This window comes from Ascaphus truei, chromosome 1 (genome assembly GCF_040206685.1).
Source record: "Ascaphus truei isolate aAscTru1 chromosome 1, aAscTru1.hap1, whole genome shotgun sequence".
Classification (NCBI taxonomy): Eukaryota; Metazoa; Chordata; class Amphibia; order Anura; family Ascaphidae; genus Ascaphus; species Ascaphus truei.
Genome location: NC_134483.1, coordinates 491147924 through 491174089, shown reverse-complemented (window position 1 = coordinate 491174089; position 26166 = coordinate 491147924). Strand labels below are relative to the sequence as shown.

The following is a 26166-nucleotide window of genomic DNA, read 5'->3' as shown; positions in this document are numbered from 1 at the left end:
TAAGTGGAAGTGAATGGCCGCTAGTTTCCAACACACATTATGACACATGTGGTCCCAAAACCTCATGTACAACATGACAACGCCATGTTAAATTTCTATGTTGAGACAAGAAAAGATACCACAGTGAAATTAATCCAGGTCTCTACAGCACTGACATGGCCCTACAGGTCTCTACCACAACTACTTCCAATTAAATAAAACTACACTGTGATTCCTGACATGTCGAGATCCAGTGACTGTAATTTCACCAGTGTGAAGTACAATATGGCGATGAAAAAAAAATCTAATATTGAATTTTGGCTGTAGGGGGAATTAGTATGTAATCAATAGAAGTAAGTGAGTCGTCACTGCGGGAAATTATTTAAAGGGTTGAGCATTGGATACAGTATCACGTCTTAATTTTAAATGATAGGTTAGGAAGACAGTTATCTCATGTTATTTGATCTGAATAAGATAGTTTGGCTTTAAAAAAAAACAAAAAAACAATACCTTACAGCTTGTCAGGGGTATTCAATAGCTTTATGGTGTCAAGTATTTGCATCCACTTATACCGTTACCGGCTTTGCCTCAGCACACATGATTCTGGGAGATGAATGATGAAATATGTCTCCTATAAAAGGTGTTCCTTGGGGACAATGCCATAAAATAGAGTCAGAAGGAGTTGGAATGAAATATAGAAGATGTCAGATGAAGTTATTGACATAGAGATGAAAACAAAGGAGTTATGATTTTAGGTTCCCAGGTACTATTTTCCAGACAGATGGTACATCTAATCAGCTGATGTGAAACCCCCCATTCTCAGCATCTTACAAGCCTAGGATAAAAGACAGTCCATAGTCATGTCATGAAGAACAATAGGGAATTATAAAAGGATAGATGACCTATTTAAGTATTTATGGGTCTCAGTCATCAGTTGCAGAATCACTTCATTATGGTTTATTGTCCCCCCAAAAAACTAAAAATGAAATTAATTTACGTTTTGAAGAATACAAAAGGCAGAGGAGTGGTAGTTACTCCTAAAATGTAATCCACCAAACAAGTATAACTCATTTTCTCTTATTGCACTAGAATTGCAAACTGTGATATGATATACTATAGATTGGCTGCCCATGTATAACCATTGGATGGCTTGAGGTTGGATGAAACACGAGAGAAAAGTTTATTTCTTTGTGAAAATAAATGTTTATTTTATGACGGACGCTAAAATAAAACTGTTAATTAAACATCTTAGGACACAGAATAGATCATGCATTACACTGGCGCTGAGGCTGGACTTTCATCCCCATCAGCATTATATACGTTTAAACTCCAGCAAACATCCTGCCCCTTGACCACAGGAATCGTTCCCATTTTTAAGTCAATTAAGGATTAGATTTTTACGTGTGTAAACTTCATATCTTTCATGTCCTTGACACTAAGCTTTGATTCTGAACAAAAAGAAATATCCAAGAACAAGCTATCACACTGCTGACTGCATTAACAGGCCAGTGATAAGATAGTGTTTAGCTGGAGCCAGTGCCTTGGTTGTGGGACCAATATGAAAAATGTATGGTAATTGAAACCACAGCATCTTTAGAAATGCAGTCAATTTGATTCAGTATCAAAAGGTCACTCTTTTCAATTTATACTTGATGCTGAGAACAATATTGAGAAAACACCTGAAAGCAAATGATCTTATCAGTCTTCAGGCCTTAACATTTACTGACTGCGGAAAGTAATTTGCTGATTAGTAAATAAATGTATTACCTGTGGCCATGATGATTTGTACTAGATTGAGACCACTAAAGAAAAGATGTTTCAACAACAAAAGAACTGGACTTTGCAAAAACATTAATGAATATTGTATTATAAGCCCATTAACTGATTTTCTCACTGAACTCCAGGGAGTGCAACTCCTTCTAATATACTATGTATTCATTTTTATTAGGGTAATCTCTAGTATACAAATTGTATTTTTTTTATTGATGTATGACATTATACGATTATATTGAGTGCTGTCTATCCTATTTGTTCCCCAGTTGCATGGGTTTGGGTTCATCAAGAGGCGGGGAAACGAAAGGAACAAGACTGCGACTAGCGGATCTGGTAGGAGCAGACCGAGGGAGCAAACGTTCAACTCTCCTCTCCTGGAGCCGCTGGTCGACGCGGATGCAAACCGAGATGAGTTCTTCCAATCTATAAGATATTTAGTTAATGATTTTACACCCACATGTAGCAGACATTATTGCATCCGTTTATGTAGTGCGATGTGTTAATACTATCCTGATATTGACCGCACACGGTATTGTTTTGCCATTGAAAACATTGGTAACACATGCATTCATTCCTTAACGCACTCGTTATTTCTCTTTAACATGGGTTAACAAGCTCAACGCCGTCTGTAACTCACTCTTGATATATCCAAGTGACATTGTGTATTAAGAAAAAATAATTGTCGCTCTACAATATCAAAGAAAGGGCTTATGACCCAACTACCGCCCAATTCTGAGATGTGGGGTTGTCAAAAAGTTTACATAGAACAAATCAAGTATCATACTGAGGTAAAAGAAGAGCCAAAGAAAAACATAAAAAACATGGTGCTTTCAATGGGATTCTTCCATGGTGTGGTATCAAGTAATCTTTGCTACACAGTCCCCATGGAATTTTAGTTAACACATTATCGAACCTTAAACCTAGCGGGGAACGTTTATAGAAAACAAAGTTATGTGCTATCAAGTGACCTTCAGTCATGTGGAATGTATTGCAGACAGACACATAATTACACACAGTTTTCAATGATATGTAATTTACTATACTTACAAAACCTGATTTGTGGCATTGTGGAAGTTTGACTTCTTTCTTTCTGTGTGGGTACTTAGCAACAGACATGAGGCTCTGGTATGATGTCCTAAGATAATAAGCATTGATCTCTCGGTCTGGCCATCTTATTGCTTACAACCTTACAGCCACTTTAAATGTATAAAACTAAATGAGAATCTCATCCTTCATATAGAAATATGTCTTGAGTGAAAATACTGTATCTATCTGAAATTCTTGTTTAGAGAGAGTCCCATAATTTCCAGCACATGGGTCACTTCTTTCATAAAACATTAAGGCCACGATTCACTAATCCCACAATGCGTGGAATCGCACCCCGATCCGGGATTAGGGTTTGATACATAGAGATGGGCGCATTTTTGCGGATTTGAATCTGCCTCGGATCGGCCGGATTCTTTGGGTCTGTGGATTTCCGCGAATCAGTCTCAAAAAGGTGATTTGTCTTTTCCGGATTTTTTTTTTTTTATCACTGACACTCCACATAGCGGATATATAGTCAGTGGTCAGATTGTTACAATTCCAATCCGCGGATTTGAACATGTGTGCGTGGATTTTTAACAATCCGCTACTTGACTGCGAATCCGCGGATTGGAGTCTTTAAAATCTGTCCGCATTGTATCCAATGGCGATTTTGGATTATTCCGCTTGGATTGAAATTGGAATAATCCATCGACGGATTTTACGCCGCGGAACGGATTTTGAATGGAAAGCTCATGAAATGTAAGGAAACTGATTTTGACACTTTTGCCCTTCTCTAGTGATACCCCACATGAAGGTTTAGTGAATTCCGGCCTAAGAGTCACATTTGCTAAACTGTGCTATTCTATAAGACCTTCCAACAGTCTTCTATGGCCCATTCAAAGGAATAGGCTGTAACTTGATTACCAGCACAGAGGTGCCTTATGGAGTAGCAGCACTTAGTGAATATGAAATTACTAAGCCGTGATGGAAGGTGTCTTATGGAGAAGCACAGTCAGTTGTCATCTCTTTTGCCACATGTGACAGCTTGCGATTACTGTTGTAGATATAGGAATTAGGAAGGCGTTACCTCACTTACATAGTGTCAAAATCTGTGACTACTGTACAGTAGGTCCGTCACCTTGTTCCATTTTATGGGAGTAAAATTCATGTCTCAATTAGTGCCAATTCCTTTAACTAAGCATCTGTTTCGAATGTAAGGCAAGATTGTTACGTGTAACACAGATGCAAGCAAAATATATTTTGCGTTGTGAATCTATAAGCATTTTTCATGATTTGAATTCATAGGTCCAAGTTTTTTTTACACAATGGAGATAATGAAAAAATGAAAACATAAATATATAAATATAAACACACACACGTTATATATATATATATATATATATATATATATATATATATATAAAGATTTTTTTTATCATGTAATAAATGCATGATAATGTTGAGCTGGAGAGCCGTTTTTTGTAGACATCTAAATATAAATTATATATATATATATATGAAAACCAACACAGAAAAAAAGAATCCCCTGATAGCACTCTAGCATACAAAAGTAACAAAATTTGTTAATTACAAAATAGACATACATAAGTTAAAAAAGGGAGCGGTGGTGTCCTGCCTGCTGTGAGATGGTACTATAGCCCCTTAAAGACAAAACTAACAAGCTGAAATAGGCTGTTACTAAATTTGAATTGGTCTAAAAGGAGAACATATTACTGAACTATAATGTGGAGACATGTAATAAAAAGCTGGTACTATATGCTTAGCAGATTAAATAACTGCACCAATAAATAATGAGAGTGTACCCCGGGGCCGGCTGCTGCGCTGCACCCTATATGGGGGGCCACAGTTGGAATGAAGAGTTGCCCCACGCCACCCACAGCACTCCCCCCCCCCCCCTCTCCTCTCTTTTACTCCGCTCCCTCCCTCTCTGGCTCTATATATATATATATATATATATTTAGATGTCTACAAAAAACGGCGCTCCACCTCAACATTTTCATGCATTTATTACATGATAAAAAAATCTTTATCTCACAGCTGCTTAAAACTATATCAGCTGTACTTTTTCTCCATTAATGACCCATTAATGGTTTTATTTAAGTTATCTCCCTCTTGTAATACAGAAGTCAGACAGCTTATTGGCTTAGTTTGTGAGGCCAGGTTAAAGAGATGCATTGGCAAAAGGCTCTTACTGCAGCTTACCCGTGGCCTATAAATAGCAGGCACTAGAGAATTATCTTAAATACTAGAAAACTTGTTCTACGTAGTAGATAACTGTCACATGCTTCCCTTTTTGGTAGTTGTGGAGCTTTTTTTAGTTCTGATTCATTCAGCTAGCTATTTTCTCGTTATCTTTTTTTAAATGTCCACCTTTTTGGCAGATTGAATATTGCTGGGGGGGAGGGAGGGGGAGGTGATTCATCCCATTTCCTCCATACAAAAGCTATATTTTCTAGGGATTTTTTTTTTTTTTTTTTAATAAAAGTTCATGCATTACACATGCTGTAACCACACAGTAGGGGCATGAAATAGAGTTATTCTTAACCTTTTTAATAACGTAAATAAAAATACCTCTCTTGCTCTTTCAGTTGATCAGTTTATTCAACATCACTAACGCATCTAGAATTAATATCTGTGCTTCTCCATACTAAAAACACAGCCGCCTTTTTCACAGCTACAGTATGTAACATAAACCATTGAGAAGCAGAAGGAACATCCCCTGTGCTTCACTTCCAAAGATCTTAAAACACCGCTTTACATTCCAGCTACTAGAATAGCAGGGGAACAAATTGAGAAACGCTATAACTTTGTAAACTCATATATTGAACTATAAATTAACTTGACAAGATTAGCACATAACTGATACAAATGCCTTGCATATGCCAATCCAAGTTATTTTTAGATGAATCTTGTTATTGGAACATTTGTAGACATGTAGAGTAATTTGTACATGTACATGTACATGTACATATATATATATATATATATATATATATATATATATATATATATATATATATATATATATGTGGGTGGTTTTCTGGGTATGCACCTTAACCCTGGCTGTGCTCAAAGCTGTGACCATGCAGCAAGCTTAAGCCTATAGGGAACCATGTTAAAAATGGTTATTGAGGCAAAAAGTGACACTGTGTGCTCATTTGCATGTCATTTCCCAGAATCCCTTGCTGCAGTGGAAGTGCTGTATGCTGGGTGATAATGGGGAAAGGCGGGGTTGCAGACCTGCCTAAGACATGCAGATGAGCATACAGTTATATTTGCATATATATATATAATCAAAAAATAAATAGATGATACCGTTCTGTGGCTAACAAAATGGAAGATACCACATTGTACCGCACTCAAATGATACCTCTATATATATATATATATATATATATATATATATATATATATATATATATATATATATATATATATATATATATATATATATATATTATATATATATATATATATATATATATATATATATATATATATATATATATATATATATATATATATATATCCACTTCAGTCACAGATACATTCCAGGACACACAGTTTTTAATTAAAAAAAAAGTGACAAAAACCCTCCACAGTAAAGCATGTAGCAAATGGAAATATTACTATATGCTCATTTGCATGTCTTAGACAGGTCTGCAACCCCGCCTTTCACCATTATCACACAGCACACAGCACGTCCACTGCAGCAATGAATTCTGGGAAATGACATGCAAATGAGCACACAGTGCCATCTTTTGCTTCAAAACCATTAACATGGTTCCCTATATGGTTTTGAAGCAATAGGTGTCACTGTGTGCTCATTTGCATGTCATTTCCCAGAATCCATTGCTGCAGTGGAAGCACTGTGTGCTGGGTGGTAATGGTGAAAGGCGGGGTTGCAGACCTGACTAAGACATGCAAATGAGCATACAGTAATATTTCCATTTGCTACATGCTTTACTGTAGAGGGTTTTTGTCACTTTTTTTTAACTTAAAAAACTGTGCGTCCTGGAATGTATCTGTGACTGAAGCCTATCCCTCCCCCATGTGCAGTATGCGATTTATGACTTAAGGTGTTAAATGGTCCCTGAATGTTAGTGATGTAAGAGTATGTGTAAGAGTGTGTGTGTGTATAAATTAATAAAGCACCCACAGTGTATACAGCGCTTTACAAAAGGTGTGTGTGGAGTGGGAGTGTATACCAATGGTGTGGGTAGGTTTAAATGTAAGAGGGTGTTGCAATACTATTAATGTGTGTAGATACTATGTGGTACCTATTGGTATATAGGTATAGAATTACATTGTACATGTGTATGTGTAAGAGACAGCTGTGCGGCATTCATATTGCGCAGTATGCGCAGTATGCATAGACATGGCCATTGCGTTGGAAGCTGCGCTACTGGAGGACTCCTGAGACGTGACCAGCTGTTTCCTGCCTGTTCTTTTTTGGAACATTGCACCATTTGATTGAGATCTGAGGTTCCCGTTTTCCCGTTAATTTCCTTTTTCAGTGCTCAAAGTACGGTGGCTCATTTACCCCGGTCGTGTTGGGAAATACACCCGCAGAACATCGCGGTGGTGCTCTCCCTGACATATGCGGGCCTTGACGCCGACCGGTAAGGTACTCCCTTTTGCATTTGCATATATCCTGGCTTTCACTGCTCACAGATACGAGGCGTCCCGCTGACAGGCGCCCAACAAGCGTTTTCAACTGATCAGCATTACTTCGGGGCTTATTATCGTGAGAGTGTGCCATCCATCTACTTACTGGAACTCATTTTACATTGCTTCTATTTGGAGTTTAAAGTTCTTCACCTATTTTACCAAAGGAGAATTTACATGGCATACTAATATACGGGACTCATTACAGACTGATCTTACCGCAGGATTAACCCCTCACTTGCTGCAGCATCCTCCGCTATTCCTTATTATTCCTTTTGTATTTATTGTTTATGTGCATTTTTTTCATTTAGGAGTGTCATTTCCACCTTCAGTTCTGTTTTATCATTTACTGATTCTTTATTAAATTGTTACTATATCATATATATTTTATATATATATATATATAAATATATATAAATATATATATCTTAGGAGTGTGCGCTCACAGTTTTTTGCTTTTATATATATATATAAAGACAGGGTTGCAGACCTGTCTAAGACATGCAAATGAACATACAGTAATATTTACAGTTGCTATATATATATATATATATATATATATAAAGGCAAAAAAAAAATATATATATATATATAAATAAATCTATATAAATATATATATATAATTTCAAACTTTAGCTCTAATGTTTTAGTTCTAATGTCATCAGTGATTGTAACATGTATACATGTGTTGTATAATAGTGCAGCCTGTGTGGTTGTTATATACAATAATAATAAGGGATTTTATTTCAATGATGAGTCTGTTGTCCATCAAAATCTCCTCACTGTAAAACTAGGGCAACATATACATATAGTTAAAATCAAGGACAGAACATAGAACATTTTGCAACTGTAGCCAGAGTCCCTCCGGTCCCCCTGGCTGCCGGTTTCTTTCCCCCTTGCGTGCGTGCTGCTGCGGGGGCGAGCGCGTTCCCGGGGGCTCTCGGTGGCAGCTGCGGCAAGACGCCGCCATGTTTAATGTGTTCGCGCATGTGCGGAGGCTTGCTCGTAAGCAGAGCAGTCGCGGCGGCCATGTTGAGGTTAGCGCGGGAGTTCGCGCCTGTGCAGTGCAATGCACAGAGGTTGGCAAGGGTAGCGGTGGCCATTACATGTGTGCAGGAGCTTTTGGAAGTTGCGCATGCTCAGTTAAGAGTAGCGGGGGCCATTACAGCTTCAGACATGCGCAGTAGAGATCGCGCACGCGGCGCTAATAGAGACGAGGTCCTGAGTGGACTACGATTCCCAGCAGCCTCTGGGGACTGCCCTTTCACCCCTGTCACATGCAGTCAGACAGCCACTAAGGCTGACAGATTCTCATGCTGCAAAGAAGATACAATGTTGTGTGCAGACAGGGATTGTCAGTTAGGAGCTGGGACACAGAGAGGGGAGGGTGTGTTTGTGCAGGGAGGAAAGTAGCCTCCTGCACTAGGCCAGAAGTCTCCCCTTAGGCCCCAGCTAAGGCCCTACTCACCTCAGCTTGTGGTTACTGCAGGGACTCCCCTTAGATAGGGACAGGGTCCTGTAGAACCTAGACAAGTAGGGTCCAGCCAGGAAACGTAACTATCCTGGCCATTGCTGTGAAGGTGAATTGCTGTGAAGCTATAACATCCTCTGCGTTAGCAGAGATAAGAGACATTATAAAGGTGGATCACTCCATGCAGGAGCCACCCAACGCGGAGGGGGATTCCTGTTCCTGCGTCCAACCCTTTGTGAAGATCTTTACACCCGGGCGTGAACGTATGCCCGGGCAGGTATCGAATTAAGTGCACCAACCAAACCGGTACATCAGGCACTGATCCCGCCTATAGGTTCTGGGTCTCTTAGTGGACTCGTGGGACTCTGGGTACACGGTGTTGGGGGAGGAATAAGGTGTGGGGGTTAAGGCACTGAGAAGACGGTAGTTGTGCCTATTAGTGTTATAGAGGGACACTGTCAGTGTCATATTGTTGAAGTATGTTGTGTTGTGTTATTTGCCATATAGTAAACCCTTTTAGCCATAACCTTTGGTGTGGGCTGGTTACTTTATGGATGTTCCTATATGAGGGCCACTCTACACTCCTAGAATCTCACATAGGTGGAGGCGCTGACAAGAAACGTTCCAGAGAAGCACCCCAGGTTCCCATCAGCGGAGGCTCAGGCCTCCTGTGAACCTGCAGGTATACGCAGAACACCTGGTAACATATAGGTTCCCCCTCACATGCACTCTATCTGCGATTGGGGGTGGGGGGATACCCGTTACACAACATATACATATGTTAGAGAAAAAAATTATTTCAATAAGTATTTTTTGGTTTTGATAAATCTGGTGCTATATTTCCCCCCAGTTTTGACGCCTGGAGACTTTGGGGGTAATTCTTTATCCAATCCAGTGGCAGTTTGGGCCTTTCTCGTCTGAAAATCTCCACTGAAGTCAGTGGTGATCTTCAGCCCCTCCCCCCTCCCCCCCAACTGCCGCTTAGGTGGATATAGAATAAGGCCCATTATTGTATATCCCCCACCCGCATGTGATGTTATACAATTCAAATTCTCCCCAAATCTCCTCAAATATTGCAACCCCCAAATCCAAATTTGAAGTGACTTAGCGCATGTTTGTCCTTATTTGGATGTAACTGTCTTGGAACAGGATTGCACATTTTCTGTCTCCCTTTGCAATTTGACTATTCCTGTCTCCCTTGTTCAGCTGCCTGTAATTCTCCTGTTCCAGCAGCAAGCTGCATGTGTAAAGGCAACATTATTGCTACATATGTCCCTTACACAGCCTTAGTTGGTTGCCCTGGCAACCTTCCAATCTCCTTAGCTAGAAAGGTGGTTTAGTCCAGCTTACTCCCCTGCCTTTATAGCAGTTACTTTGGTCCTTAGACCCTTCCTGCCAGCCACAGGAACATGCGCTTTCAAATCTACCTAGCTGGCTTGGTGAGTACATGCTTTCTCCATTACACCCCTGCAAGGCCATCCTTTTTTACCGCCCCCCCATAACAGAGCACCTTCACATATAGAAGCACTCTCACCACACATTACCATTTGCAAGTACCCTTTATATTTGTTTTGACTCCCCCATTAAAGTTGAAGAAAATAAAAGGACTCTGTGTGCTCTCAAAAGGGGATGAGTTAAACCACTCGACTCACTCACATCCCACATGTGATCCTGGTTCCAGAAGAGTAACTCTGTTTATCTCATTATCAAATCTCTGTGCCCCCATTGTAGCGGCGCTGCGGAATATGTTGGCGCTTTACAAATAAATTATAATAATAATCATAATAATAATATCCCTATTAGGAGTGTCCAAGGTGAAGACAGCATGAAAAGCCATAGGAAAAACACACTGTAATGCTGGTTATTTATACAAAGTAAGGGCTGGTGAAAATGGCTTCTTTAAGACGTAACAACTGCATTCACTGGTCAATCATGCAGTACTGCTATTGATCTAAATGGAATTACCCTTTTCTCTTAAACCATGTTTTCCTTTTATTTGAAACACGAAGATGTAATCATGTTTGCATACTTTAGTTTTGGTCCTAGAGAAATTCCTTAGACAAACCACATGCAATGCCCTTATCGATTTCAAAGTACTGCTTTAAAATAGCCTTGTGTTTAGCAACTGCTATTAGAAATCATTCATGTGTCTCTGTACTCGTTCTAACCTCTTTGCTGTTGAAGGGGTCAGCTACGTATTGCTCTGCAAAGCACTGCAGAGGCTTCCGTGTGAACAAGAGCTAAATGCATGATATCTGTCATTTAATGACATTTACTTTTCCTTGTACTGATAGGCATGCTATGCAAGCATGGGCCCCCAAAAATTACTATTCGTCTGATTGTTTTCCCCCTTCCGTATGAACTGCCTTATAAAATCCCTTTTGGAGTTACTGAAATAGCATCAAAGGTATCGGAAAAATCTCTATCTTTCAACGAAGGTTTAATCATGGTCCACATTACGAAAAAGTAAATTGCCATAAAATACAAATCCTGACAACATATTTCTTCTATCCTTAATTATATAGAATTACCCCTGCATAACTTCAGCTTTCGGAACTCCAAAAAACGAGCAAAGGGCCATTACGTACAGCAGGGGAGCGCAAACTTTTTGTGCTGCGCCCCCCTGTCTCTCTTCCCCGGCTCTCGCGCCCCCCTGCCTTCCTTCAGCCGCGTCAGATGACGCTGCGTGGGCGTGTGACGTCAGGTCACATGGTGCCGCGGCGTCTATTGACGCCGCGTTACCATGGTGACGCAACACAGACGGCTGAATCCCGGTAAGTAAACAGTTGCAGGGGCCTCACGCGATCCCCCGGCATTTAATTTAAATGCCTGGGGGAAGAGCGCGGGGCCTCTGCAACTGCCCGCGCCCCCCCAGCACAATCTCCCGCCCCCCCTGGGGGTCGCGCCCCCCACTTTGCGCACCGCTGACGTACAGCATACCCTGTATGTCATAAGAGCCCACACGGTGTCACACTTTAAGAGACAATGTATGCCGTTTCCCCCCCCCCTTTTTTTAATACAGGATTGAAGCAGGGGGGTCTGAGGAGCGGAACCCTATTCATTTCAGGTCAGGGGACTCCTGTTTCCGGAGGTACTTACCTCCGTAGTGGGTGCTGGTAGCCGCTCCAGGGTTCACAATATGGCATGGCCAATTTTCAAAGCTCCTGGACCCCTGTAGGCCAATAGGAAGCCATGAAGTCATACGGTGCGGCTTCCTATTCGCCCGTGTGACCAGAAAAGCAGAAAACTGCTGGAGATACCGGCACCCCATTCTGAGTAAAGTATCCCTGTAAGCAGGGGGTCCCTGGAGCTGAAATTAATGGGGTTCAGCTCTGGAGACAACCTGCTTCAAACCTGCATTAAACATTTAAAAAAAAAAAATGTATGTGGTCCTAATTGTATAATGTAGAAAGTGTCACTATAAGTGGGTTTTGGCCTAAAACAAACGCACATAAGAAGACTAATTTAGCACGACTCAGTGTGAGCCAATGTATAAACCCATATTTCTTTCACACCAAAACAATGACGCTGGGGGTAGAGTGAGAGGCGGAGTTTGGATGCCGTGTGTCGCACACATATGCAAATTATATGGAATATTAAACTTCTAATATGCGCCACTTTTCTGCACAACAAATGTATCAAAATTATCCGCCAACGTTTACTTGCTATAAAAGACAAATGCACTTACTGTAGGCGTAAACAGTTCTTACTGCCGTCATATCGATGAACATGACACACACCAAATGTAAGAGCATTAATAATGACATACCGACATATGCTACTGATGAGTTTAGATTAGATGTTTTGTTTTTTTACACAATGCAGTCATTCAATTTGTTTAAAAAAAAATATATATATATATATAATATATTTTTTTATATATAGATATATTCTTTATACATAGCCCCAGTGTTCCTTATATTTAGAAAGAAAACCTGCTAGGAAAACAGCAACATACAGTATAGAAGAACAGGAGATACACATCTGTAAGTTTAATTAAAAACTACAGAACCAGTATGTTTTGATGACAAATGAAAATATGTTCTAATGACAAATGAAAGCGTTTCTTGTCCGGCCATTATTTACCCATGTTACAATTTGGAAATAAAAGGCTCTACTTCACTATTACTATAAGCCAGAATGTAGCTCAATTCTTGTGGCAAGTTGACAACACACAATTTCACGCTTGTTGAACTGATCTGTGTTATGTATTCACTGTGAGTATCATGAAGGCTTACTATTATGACTATGAAGCTGTATATACTTAGGCAAAAAAGCTTTAGTAGTGGTAATTTATAGCTAGGTTGTTTGTATGCTTCTGAAGTCCAAATGCCACCTTAAGAAATAAGCGTCTCACTAAAACAGATGTGCACTGAGACTGTGACTGTGACCAAAACGGATTTACGATGACCTATGTGAAAGAAGGCTATTACATTTTTAAATACTCATACAAGTTACCTCTAAATGTCTGTGTGGCAGCTGACTAGTTTGTATTTAGATGTGTTACTGTGCAAAGAACATAGTGTACTTCAGGGACCTTGGTTTTAATACTAAGAAATAAAGTTTCTTTGATAGCCTCAATAGCTGCTTTTAAGGCAAAACGGGAAGAAAAAAAGGATTGTGATACAGAGCAGATTTACTGACGCAAACTTGTACTAAGTTGGGTAAAGATACAAAGAGTACTTTAAACCTTGTTCCTTGCAGGTGAAGTGTTGGCAAGTGCAATGGAATGTTTAACAGGATTGAACGGAAAGATCATTTGGACTTTCTTGATCATGTGCTTGCAAATGGCACCGGGCCACACAAGCCATCAAACAATATGAGCTGTCAAAGTAATTGTCTTTTTCTTTCTCATACTAACATGAACATTTTTTTTTGTGTGTGTGTGTGTGTGTAATCTTTCAGCACTCACTTGATCAAGGACAAACAGAGACAGTGCAGTCAATGTCAAAAGTTATTGGTATAAGGCAATTAGCAATATAAGGAGCCATTTAAAGATTGCTGAACTGGGATGCAGAAAGAGGTCAAAAATGTAAGGCCGCCTTTGAGCCCTTTTTTCGCAGGGTAGCATTTCTCTGTTATCTTTTAACACTTGCGCTGACAGGATATGAAACCTGGTGTTTGATGTTTTTGTTACAAAAAAATAATAATGAAACCCTACGTAAAACAAGCCATTTGCAAATAAAATATACTGAATGTTCATACAACTAATCTAGTAATCTGATTTTTCATCACCGAAATGCCAACTCATTTCCCACAAAATCCACAAATGTTTACTCATTGATAAAGTCCTGTCAGTTCCTCTAGTAAACTCCGTTTTGAAGTATAGATGCATTGTTGTGTATTATTTGTGCAGAACTGTGCGATAAGAATGTCAAAAATGCACACTATTCAAGAACTCAAAACAATAAACTTAAACCAGCTAAGCACATTGAACTTAAACTCATTAAAGTTAAGAGCACTTTCTGAATGTTGTAACCACTTTTTATTGCATTGCTTAAGTCTTTTTTTATTATTCTTGTAAAGTACGATAGCTTGAGTCTGCATCAGTTGTTTGTTATTTACTGTTGTACAAATTACAATGCTGTGTGTCTCCCAAACCTGCCCTATAAAATAATATCATCTCATAAACACAATTCTTTGGGACCTTGGTGGGTTTTATCTGTTTAGTATTATGAACCTGAAGGAATGGCAATTTGCTGTGTAAATTGTTCAGGCAATCTCATGTTGATTTCTGAACCTTACATCTCCCTGCTTTTTGTAATACAGGAACAGGCTTTGATTTGAAACTACTTTTGGCAAAATGTCATTACGAGAGACACTTCTGTGTTGCACAATCCACAGAGTAAATTGAACATGTTTGAAACATATTTAACATTATTTGAATTTCAATAAACCACTGATTAGAGTAATATACACATTCTTATACTTTACATTTAAGGCTAAACTGTCTACTCAACACAATCACCAAGACCTATCTAGTTTACATTTAGTGAGAATTCAAATATGCTGTCATGTTGTTCGTGTAATCGTAGCTCGTTTAAACTCTTTGATAAGCTTTAGTGTACCATAATACTATCGCACACATTAAACACACCCAGTTAAGTTAACAGACTAATAACCTTTCTTAATTTACCATTAACTGAAAAGGATATATATTAAGTCTGGCACAATGGCATTCAATAATCATTGTTTAGCACTGTATTTTCATGTTCAGTTTTTCAGTGGATTATAACTTTCCTAATATAAGCGTACATGAGAAATGTATGTTTTGTAGAGTTTGTGATTTTCTCAGTTCTTAATAAAAAAAATTCAATATCTTAAAAATATGTATTTTCTTATTCCTGCCTGGGCTGATACCAGTTAAAGATAAACTAACACTATCACTTTAATAGCTTTAACCTAATTGCACATATAACCTTTTGAATTCCGTGGCATAGCTCCTCAAAACAATACATAAGAATCAAATCACACTACAAGAAAACAAAAGGACAGTTACTAAAGAAAAAACAATATATATGTTTATATTGATTTCACGGCTTCATTTTGCCTCATGGATCAATACATCCGTAAATGTTGTGTATGCTGCAAGAACTATTGCAAATGCACCAATATGATGGATCTCAACAATAACTAAACAAAATGTAATCAGACTTTGAGAAGAAAACATACAGAATAAAAACAAAAGTTGTACCCAAAGTTTAGCATATATAGGAACTACAGTAGTGCCGACGGTTATTCTAAAACAAATCAGTGGCAATTACCAAAAAGACCCAGGTACATGCTGCAACATTTCAGTGACATTTCTGCAGAGACTAATGGCCCATCGGATTAACAGTGGGGGTCCATGGCAGTCCCATTCAAACTGAGTAGGACTGCCAGGGACCACTGCTGTGTTAATCCGATGGGCCATTAGCCTCTACGGAAATGTCACTGAAATGTACCCAGCATGTACCTGGCAAGTTTAAGGCAAGTTTTAGAATACTCGTTGGCTCGTCTGTAGGGTGTCATTTTAAATGGGTCAATCAGCTACATTCTAGTGAGAACACAGAAGGTACAGTATAATGCAAACACACACTGTATATTGTTGCTTGGTTAACATAACTCGTAATCAGTGTTTTTAGGTGATTTATAACCTATGCAAATGATATGTCTATGTTTTGACACATTGATTTGTAAAGAAACTCACATGCTAATAACATTGCATAACAACATTTTAATCTTTAATCTCTGACGGCACGTAATTCCCTAAGAAATACACTGCCGTACAAACGATTGGTCATAATAAAAAGGGCCTTCAAGTTCTGATCCTATTATAGCATTGGAATAAACCCAAACCACTGCCTTAATCTCTGAAATGTTACTAGTCTCTGATTTAGGTGCCCGTGTCAAGAATAAAAATGAAGTGTTACTGGTAGCCGCAGACTATCTCTTTAGTGTATTTTAGTATTCACTAAGCACTAACACTTTGCAAATAGCTCTGAGGCCTTCCTTCAAAGTTCAGAGTTCTACTTATGCATTGTGTTCGCAGTACAAACAGACGATCATCCCTGTACTCTGTTGTGCTGAGTAGATGGCAATGATAAATCATGCTGATTTGGCACTGAAGGGCATCAGCCATCAAAAATTCAACTACTACGTCTTTTTCCCCTAGATTATGTCTCCTTGAACTCCCAGCCTGAGGCAATGGCTTTGCGAGAAAATTAAAAAGGAAAAAAAAAAAATCCAGTTCAGAAAATTCTATGGAGGTTCAGTTCACTGAAAACCCATTAACACTAGTCACAAGACTGGCAAATAAAACATTGGTAGTTGTTTAAAAGTCAGGCCAAGTCATTTTACGCAAGATCTGGTAATTCATTAATCAATCTGGCTGCAAACCTACAATGAATAACTTGCAATAATAACAAAACTGGCAGGTTCACAGAATATTTTATAATCTACTTCTGTACAAATTGCCCTGATAAAGTTACAAAAAAAACTATCAATGCCATGGCACACAACTATTTGACGTTTGCAAGAAGCCATTCATCTTTGTAATTTTTTTTGTATTCTTTTGCCAAGAATAACAGACTTTGCTTCTCAATCCGATTCATTCTCTTCCTTGCTTATACTTCTGGAGACGGAGCAGCTGAAATCGCGTTGGGCCATTTCAATCATCGGTAAAACAATTTACGTTTCTTCTTAATATACGTTATGCATTTCACCAAACCAGACATTACTTTTCAGTTATGTAAATGTACAATGCCTGAAACCCAGCTACTGTGAAATGTTCAGATTCTCACTGTCTGAACTATGGATGCAAAGCAATGGATTTAGATTGGATTCCTAAGTGAGAATACTTATGAGTAATGTTGACTCAGCACCCTGTAGGGAGACTGTTTTCAGGGTGACACCTGCTGGTTGGCAAAATAACAATGCTACAGGCAGTCAAAGGACCCATTCAGTACAGGGGCGCTCAACTCCAGTCATCAAGTCCCCCAACAGATCAGGTTTTAAGGAAATCCCAGCTTCAGCACGTGGCTCAATAAGAGGTTCAGTCAAAGACAGAGCCTCTGATTGAGTCACCTGTGCTGAAGCAGGAACTGATTGAGCCACCTGTGTTGAAGCAGGAACTCATTGAACCACCTGCCAAAGCAGGGACTGATTGAGCCACCTGTGCTGAAGCTGGGATATCCTGAGAACCTGTTGAGGGGGGCTTGAGGACTGGAGTTGTACCCCCCTGCTGTAGGGGACAGACTGCAGTAGTGAAAGTGTTAAAGGTGCACTACAAAAAACAGAAAAGCAGGTCTTAACACAAAAAGTAATGTTATAAAAACCTTTTCTTTGACTGGAGGTTTTTGACATGGAGATTCTACCTTTTCTGTCTCCGTTTTTTTATTCGATAGCAATAGTATAGTAATTGGAGCAAGATGATTCTCTGTCTAGGTGAGACTGCTTCAAATGTTGTCCCTGCGAAAATGACTCATCTGCAATTTACAATGTGACAACAGTAGTATAGAAATAAATAAATGAATGAGATCAAACATGTCTCCAAATTCACAACAATGAAAATCTATGTTTAAATGTACTATGATATAACCATGTCCAAGGGCTTCATCTCCAGCTTCAGGAATACTGCGGTAGCAATAAAATACATAACAGTGACCACTAAGAGAGTTTGCCTTCTTGTGAGTAAGACAGTACTAACTGTAGCTGAGTGTTGCAGTAAATATATCATCACTCAAACGCAGTAATGTTTGACTCATAACAGAAAGAATTGTAGGAACTATTACAGAGTGGAAGAATGCTCAATCTCAATCCCTGCTTTACAGACTTTGCTCATTAGATAGAAAGATTTCTGGCTAGTCGACATTTTAAAAAAAGCTCCAGAGTGCAAAATAGAACAGAAAATGCCCCGGTTTGCAAATTCTCTGACAAACAAGTTTCACAATAAATTTGATTGTGACAAGCTCTATTGAGACTGAAAAGATGAAACCTGTAAGACCAAACAGACAAGCCTGGGTCACAATTAATGGGAAGAGAGGATCCAAAATCTGGAAGGTGCCAGTTCTCTCTATGCTTCCCACATTTACAATGTAACAAAGATAGTCTTTGTATATAACTCAACTGTGTGCCCTTTCAAAGAAGCAGACCCACTATTTATTGCACAGACAATATACCTGTTGTCATATGTGAAGCAGCAACAATGTCTGAATCCTGTGACTTTATTACTTTTTCCTGTAATGCAGCCAGCCACCCACAAATATATATTTAATTCCATATTCTCTGGTATCAACTGGCCTCCCTCTGGCTACAGCAGGTGCTGCAAGGATAATGCAGGGAGAAGCAGCTCCAGCTATGGTACAGTATGCTGTGCTCTGTGCATGTCATCCAATATAGTCAGAATGAAAAGTTAAGAGGAGAGGGGTGAGCATTTGATGAAAAACATGGGATGCACAGTGAAACCCTGGAGGTGAAAGGTACATGTAGAAAAAGGGAAGATGGGAGAATAGACGCTGTCCTGATTGCAATAGAAGTAATAATATTATTCAGTGCCTATCAATCAATAAAAACTGCAATAATGAATGCAACAATTCAATAATCAATCCCTTTTAAACCAAATAGCTAAAATAACAATTCATAATGTAATGATAACTGCTGAATGGTTTCATTATAAAATGTAATCGTACGATGTTGGTTTGCAACACGTCTATGCATGTTTACCCTGTCACCATTTCAATAGAGACAATTGTTGTTTTATTCTCTATTCAATTCCTCACCTGTAGGAATGGGTTATTTTGTTAGAATAATGCAACATCTCCACAATTGTAATTGTTGCCATGAACATACAGAACTTCATGAGTTTGGGGTTAATTTTTAATTCCACAGTAAATCTTCCAGTAACACAATAGTTAAAAAAAGACAACTCCATCAAGTTCAATTAAGCTTTTTCCATCAACTAACTACTGTAATATAAGTAGGGCATGTGGCTAGGCCTCTCTCTGAGTTGTGTTCTTGGTTTTTCATGCCAGTGTAAAGTTACACTGACAAAAGGAGCATTGGTGAAGTTCAAGGGCAACAATTGAGGCAGCTGCCTTCTAAGGCATTCCACTTTAGACATGAAAGTAGACCCTATTTGTCACTGTCTCTGAGAAGGATCCTCTTCCTCTGAAGTTGTGAATCTGAGGCATAAATCAATAAATGTACTTTCTGGCAGCGTCCTATAACCCGAGTTATACCATGACTAATCATTACCAAGCTCTAGTAGTCAGTGATATTGCTAGCAATGCTATGGTAGGAGACTTCGGTGCACTACCATAGTAGGACACTAACATTTAGGGCTGTGGCTGCACAAATCTACCAAGGTGATGGGCACTAAAACAGGTACAGTATTGGCAACAGCATCTGAATTGCCAAAAGTGACTGACGTAAATGTAACATTTCTACATAACACTACATATTTTTCAGATGGACAATGCACTGTACAGTATACATGTATACAAACCATATTTTATAGTATGTAAATTTCTCAAAAATGTTAGAGGTGGGCGGATATACTCTGCTGTTTACCTTTACCAGCTCTATGTTGCTTGTACCGGTAGGTCTATAATTACAATACTGTCACCAGTGAGATGATAGAAAAGCTCAGTATGATACCCATGAATGTTTACTTGATCCACTTTCTGTCTGTAAATTACTTTTTGATACTCTTTCTCCCTAGCCAAATATTATAGTGAGCACATTTTTAAAGTCCTACATCTACTTTTGTTAGGTATACAGTATGCAGAGAGAACTTTGGAAGCCAGTGGGCGTGTTATCTTCATAACCTACATGCACATGAACACCAAAGTACATTCCATCAGCACCGGAATAATTGGTAAATATCCCAAACGAGAATTTGTCTAGGTCATAACAGAAGCTTTTGAGGGTAACAATTTTCAGACTAACACCCATTTCTGGTTCGGTTTTGATATCGTAAATAGCAACCCCCAAGTACAAGGACTTACAGTGAACGTTATGGTGGAAACTTTTAGTCTGTTCTAGCAACATCTGAATTTAAAATGATTTTCCAGTAGTCTGGGCCTGAACATGGCCCGTTAATAAATTAAAGTAGGACCGTTCATTGATCCTCAGCTTCAATTGTAACAAAAGTTGGTTTGTGTCCAAGTTGTAATTCTTTTATCCAGATAGAGAAACGTGTTTTTTTTTAACAACATGAAGCTTGTTTGCGCATGCAATTAACATACCTCAAATATGTTTGATGATTCACTGCTGTACTGATTGGAAATGTTTTCCGATTGGTCACTGTACCACTTCAGTCCACCCAGAAAGCTGTCTGTGTCCAAGTCATTCACATCTAGTTCGGAGAGATCAAGTTCCGGGAGATCTGGGCAAAGAGGCTGGTCCTCACCAACCAGAGCAGCACACTGCAGGAAAAAAAATCCAGAAAAGCACACGTATAAACCTTAGGAATTTATTAACAGTGGCAACATGTGATCAGCATTAAGCTTTGATCAACTATTTTTTGTGCCTCGGCCACCAAGGTTACTCTGTGATTAAAAAGATTGGAAGTCTTCCAGATTAGGCAATCCTTCACCAATGCCCATGCCCATCAAAGTGTCTTTCCAGGATATGGCTCCATGCCGCATTCCATAAACTTGCGAGCAAGGGTCAGTGCAAACACTATTGCAGTCATTTACATTTTTTCACTATACGTCATTTAGCATGAACAACTGTACAACAGAAATGTCACGTTTCACAGAAATATGTTTCTAGAAAGCAAGCAGCGGTATATACTGTACCATGATATCATTTTGTTCTACACAGTAATCAGATTACAAGATCTAGTAAGCATGGGAGGAAGTACAGTCTATAAATCAATTACAGTCGTCTTTTGTGGATAAAGGTAATTAAAATGGATGCTAGAGACTTATATACACTAATGCTCCTTTCTTTATCTTAAACACACTTTACGTCTTAAATCGGTGTAATTACTCTGTATACAGTTGCATGTCAGGGGGAAATATTACCTTAAAGTATAAGTAAATATAAAGAATTTTTTATTTTGTATGCTTCCTTAGTATTTGATGGCCTAAATCGTCCATAGATAAATGTTGATTACAACTGCAATGAAAGAACCCACACCTTTGCCAATGTTGACACAATAATAAAATCAATGTTTTTGAATGCTAGCATTGCGCTTCTAATCTAGGACATGTGGGGTATGTTCGTAACGAGTGTCCCTGTTGTTAATTTATATCTGGCCTTTAGGGGGTTGCCAGCTTTAGCAATTCCCCAACTGTCTTCTCCTGGCATGCTAATATTTCCACCACTTGCCCATACATCTGTAACAGGTGCTTTAAATTTTCCACAGCACCTTTCATTTCCTCTGTATGACCAAGACGTCTATATTAAAACTATATCCCAAACATAACTAATAAGATTTAAGAAGCCTGAACAGTTAACACACAAGCTAATTATTGTGCATTATTTCACTTGAACAGACTTTTTTTTTCTCAGTTAAGGAGGGAGACAATAAATTAGCTTAACTGCTCCAGTGATAAGAATGAAGCATTACAATTAAGTTTAATTCCCCATTAACCTTTGTAGAGGGGTTTTCTGTCTCTGATGGCCAAGTGCCCAAAAGAAAAGGACTGGCTATTATTGGCAGATTATTATGAGTAACCATTTACATTCTCTAAATATACTGCTGCACCCTTAGCACTAAAAAGGTTCATGAAAAATAATAATAATGTAATTATTTTTTAAATAATGTCATTAAGCAATAGGCAGCAACAAGATAGCAAGCAATAGCAAACTTGGAATGTGTACTGTGAATTGCCTCTATCAATCTTTGCAATCTTACTGCACATCACCTTCATTAAAATGTGAAACATCTGGGTCTTTGAGCTACATGGGCCTTTATTAATATGAACATCAGTCTGTCCTGACCTCTGAGAAAATAGATTGCATTTCTCAGCAAGTGTTATGTTAAAAAAAATAAAAATCAAAAACAACCTTTTCATTCAATACACTAAGCTTAGGAAAATCGCTTTCTAGAAAACAAGCAGCATGCAGCAAGGATTTGATCACAAAATCAGCAATGCATGAGTCAGATTCTACCATGAGTTAATCCTTTTTATACAATTTTTTTTATTATTGGTTAGAATGCTGGTGGCATAAAATTCCTGACGGAACTCGAGTGATTATAAGATCAATAGCTGTTGATATGTTACTTGCAATCATTGGTTTACAAAAATAAATCTTCAATATTTCCATGCAAGCTGCTTCTCAATCAGCTCTTAGCAGCATCAGGAATAATGCATGATGGAAAAATGAAGATACAGCAGCTGAGACCCACACTATGAGCCAGACAACAACCCACAGGATACTCTAGCTACTCAAAAACAATTAGGACTTTGGAGCCAGAAAGTCACCCACTTGCCTGACAATATTAGCTACATTAAATCTGAATTACCTCCAGTTGCTCTTTTTCCCAAAATAGCAACAACAAAAAATACCCCCCCCCACCCCCCAAGAAAGGAAAAAGAATAATAATAGTAAATCTTGTATTCCAAGTTTTTATAAGGACAATTATAAAAGAACATACACACATTTATACATCGCAACCAGGCATCCCTGGTTTTCTGCTCAAAAATATATTTGCATTATGCTGAATATACTGCACAATGATCTCCCACAATCTACTAGGCAATTCGTGTTTGAAATCGTATATCCCATGGTTACATTAACTTACATGGGCAGTCATTGTATGCTAGTTGGTCCTACATTGTTAATTATTGCAAGAAAGTTTGATAGGACTTATAGGTTGTTGAAGCTCCCTAATAACGTTCCAATTTGGAGAGTGCAAACATGCAGAATGCTACTATCCGGACCGGCGTTCTACATCATACTCCAGGGACTCGTGCAGAACTGCTTGCTTTTCTTCCTTATGAATTGGAACCGGCACAAGCTGTAGATTTGATGTATTGCCACCTATTTTTATACATACAGTACCCCAGCATTTTGCACAGCTCTTATACACTCTCTCCTTTTGGTTCATTATAATTGCAATGAATTACATAAAATAATAAGCAGCTGATCACCTACTGGCATAAAATGATACATTGCTCTATTATGGGAACCACAGGTTTGTATGATACAATTTTTAATACATTTGCATGACTCTTGCATTTTACATATATCAACATATACAGAGTGTATATGCACTGTTATATTTAGGTGTTTTTTCATTATATTTTTTTAGCAATATAACGGGTCATACAGTATATGCATATATAAACCATGCAGGCATGCAGAATTCAAGTATGTAACCGGTAATAACTGAGATTATTTTAAGTTAATTGTTATATAAATAGATGTGGCATGTATCCAACCAGGCCACCGAATGCCACTGGAAAGACTTCAGACACTGATTCATATCAATATCTTAAGAGCATACATATTGCATGTGACTGGAGAGAGAGCCAGGGCACATGCAAATAGTTTCCAACTGCAACAGACACCGATGACAGCAGCTAATCGTTGACTCAAAGCATCACACAAGTCAAACCTTTAAAATAGCCATCCGAAAGGGACTTCAGATAACGCTAACACTTGTTTCTCAAGCTCGCCCCTTCATACATTTTGCAGGTGATCTTTAAAAATAAATAAATTATATATATATATATGTATATAAATATATATATAAATATATATATATATATATATATATATATATATATATATATATATATATATATAAAACAAATAAAATAAAAGCATAGCAGACAGCAATGTAAGGAAAGAAGATGTGCCATCCAGTGCATTCGCCTGCTCACCTCTATGTCACTCCATACAGAGTCCTGGTTGCACATGTCCCACGCCATCCAGCCCCTGAATGACGGCAGTAAAGCTTTGGAACTACAATCCCCAGTCACACACCCCGAGCTTGCACTCCTGCAGGCGGCCAGCCCCTTACTGAGGCTGAGCTGAAGGCACCTGTCTTACTACTGTTCCCAATCACATGACAAAGCTATTAAAGAGTAGGCTGGTCTGCCACTCTCCCAGCCCTCTCCCTGTGCTGCTGCAAGCAGTGACGTCACAGAAAGGCAGACCCGGCTTCTGCCAAACGAATCTTCCTGCATTAACCCCTTCAGCAGGGAAGGGGACCCGCGGTGCGTTGTCGCATTGCTTTGCTGGCCCCTCTGCCCCTGACGGGGGGATTAACCCTCACCCAGGCGGCTGAGTGTCGCGCACCACGCAGTGATTAAAATCAGATTTGAAGACCACCCTCGCTCCCCCCCTCTCCTCCTCCCCCTCTTCAAAGAGAGTTGTGCCTTATAATAACTGAAATCCCTTGAAATCTTTTTTTAATTTACTTTCTTTATATATATATATTTTTTTTTTCCCCAAAACAACTGCCACAGCTCTGGCTATTGCAGAGAAAACAGGTTATAACTGCAACATGTGACAGGTGTAAATAGCATTTCATTTTTTTTATGCTCAACCATTTCTACTGCTTTTTTTTTTATTTTTTAGCTCGAATAAATGTTCTAAAGACACATGCTTCAATGCTTTTGTATTCTTACAGAATATTATATACACATACACACACCCACACCCACACCCACACCCACACACACACACACACACACACACACACACACACACACACACTGCTGTTTTAAACTGTTTTGATTTATTCCCCAGCAGGAAAAAAATAAATCATTAGTATAAAAAAAAAAATGCTTCTCACATTGATGCTAACATGAGACATAAATCTACATCTGGTGCTTTGTTGCATATAAATAAATCATGTTCAAAACAATCTCTTTCTGATACTGCATTAGTGATTTCATTAATCTAGTGTCTCTGCTGTAGGAAGGAGTGGCATTGAAGACAATCTCCTTGGTCCCTCCCTCATCTGCTGAATTTGTTGTCTCAATTTCCATATAAGTAGGATTTCCCCACCACAGCCTCGGGTGTATTTTTAAATTAACACAAACTGCAGATAAATAGACCACAAGTGCACATTTTGGTTGTTGCCACATAGCCAGTTAAAACAGTGGCATAATAAACATACAGGAGTGCAGGAACAATTGTTTGGGTGGGGGGTGCTGTACACCCCAAATCAGTAACATACATACATAAACATCATGTAAAAATGTATTAACCCAGGGAGTGCAGCAGCACCCCTCCCCCGTCCACCCCTCCCCCCCACATTCAACCCCCCCATATGTGGATATTTCTCTCAAGCATTCAAGAGGTAATAGGGGGTTCTGCAGTTGCAGATGCAGCTGTTATGAAATTGAGTGTAGAGGATATATATATGATGAATGTACTAAGAAGATCATTCATCAATGCCCAAAGGGTGCTGTGTAGATGTTAAAATGACACAATGTAATGTCAGGCTGGCTTTTAAGAGACTTTTTTTTTGTTTTCCTATGATGTTCACGTGCCACTCTCTAATATACTGTAACACAACCCTGCTTTATAAATAACCCATCCTCAAAGCAAACCTCATGCAAATTGCGTCACTTAAGCATTGCCAGCTCTCCGTGATAAATGACACTATCAGTATGAGCAGGCATCAAAACTGAACCAAATAAATCTTATTTTTTATGTCTTTAAGTGGGATTCATAGGAAATTTACTGTAGTACGATTTGCTGGTTCAGTAGCTACAGTACAAACCTACGACGAAGCCATATACAGTATGTGTGTATGCTGATGTAGCCTTGTTAGGTCA

General features: G+C 38.8%; 1 protein-coding gene across 1 annotated transcript in view; it reads right to left on the bottom strand.

Moving 5' to 3' along the window:
- The window catches only part of PPARGC1A (PPARG coactivator 1 alpha), a 57747-nt gene extending 33289 nt beyond the window's left edge, over positions 1-24458 (bottom strand). Inside the window, exons 1-2 of the mRNA XM_075568541.1 lie at positions 24259-24458; positions 20665-20844 (exon numbers count right to left, since the gene is read on the bottom strand). Coding sequence (XP_075424656.1) covers positions 20665-20844; positions 24259-24306 — 228 coding nt within the window. The 5' untranslated portion in view covers positions 24307-24458. The remainder of the gene's footprint in view (positions 1-20664; positions 20845-24258) is intronic.
- Between the last annotated feature and the right edge of the window lie 1708 nt (positions 24459-26166).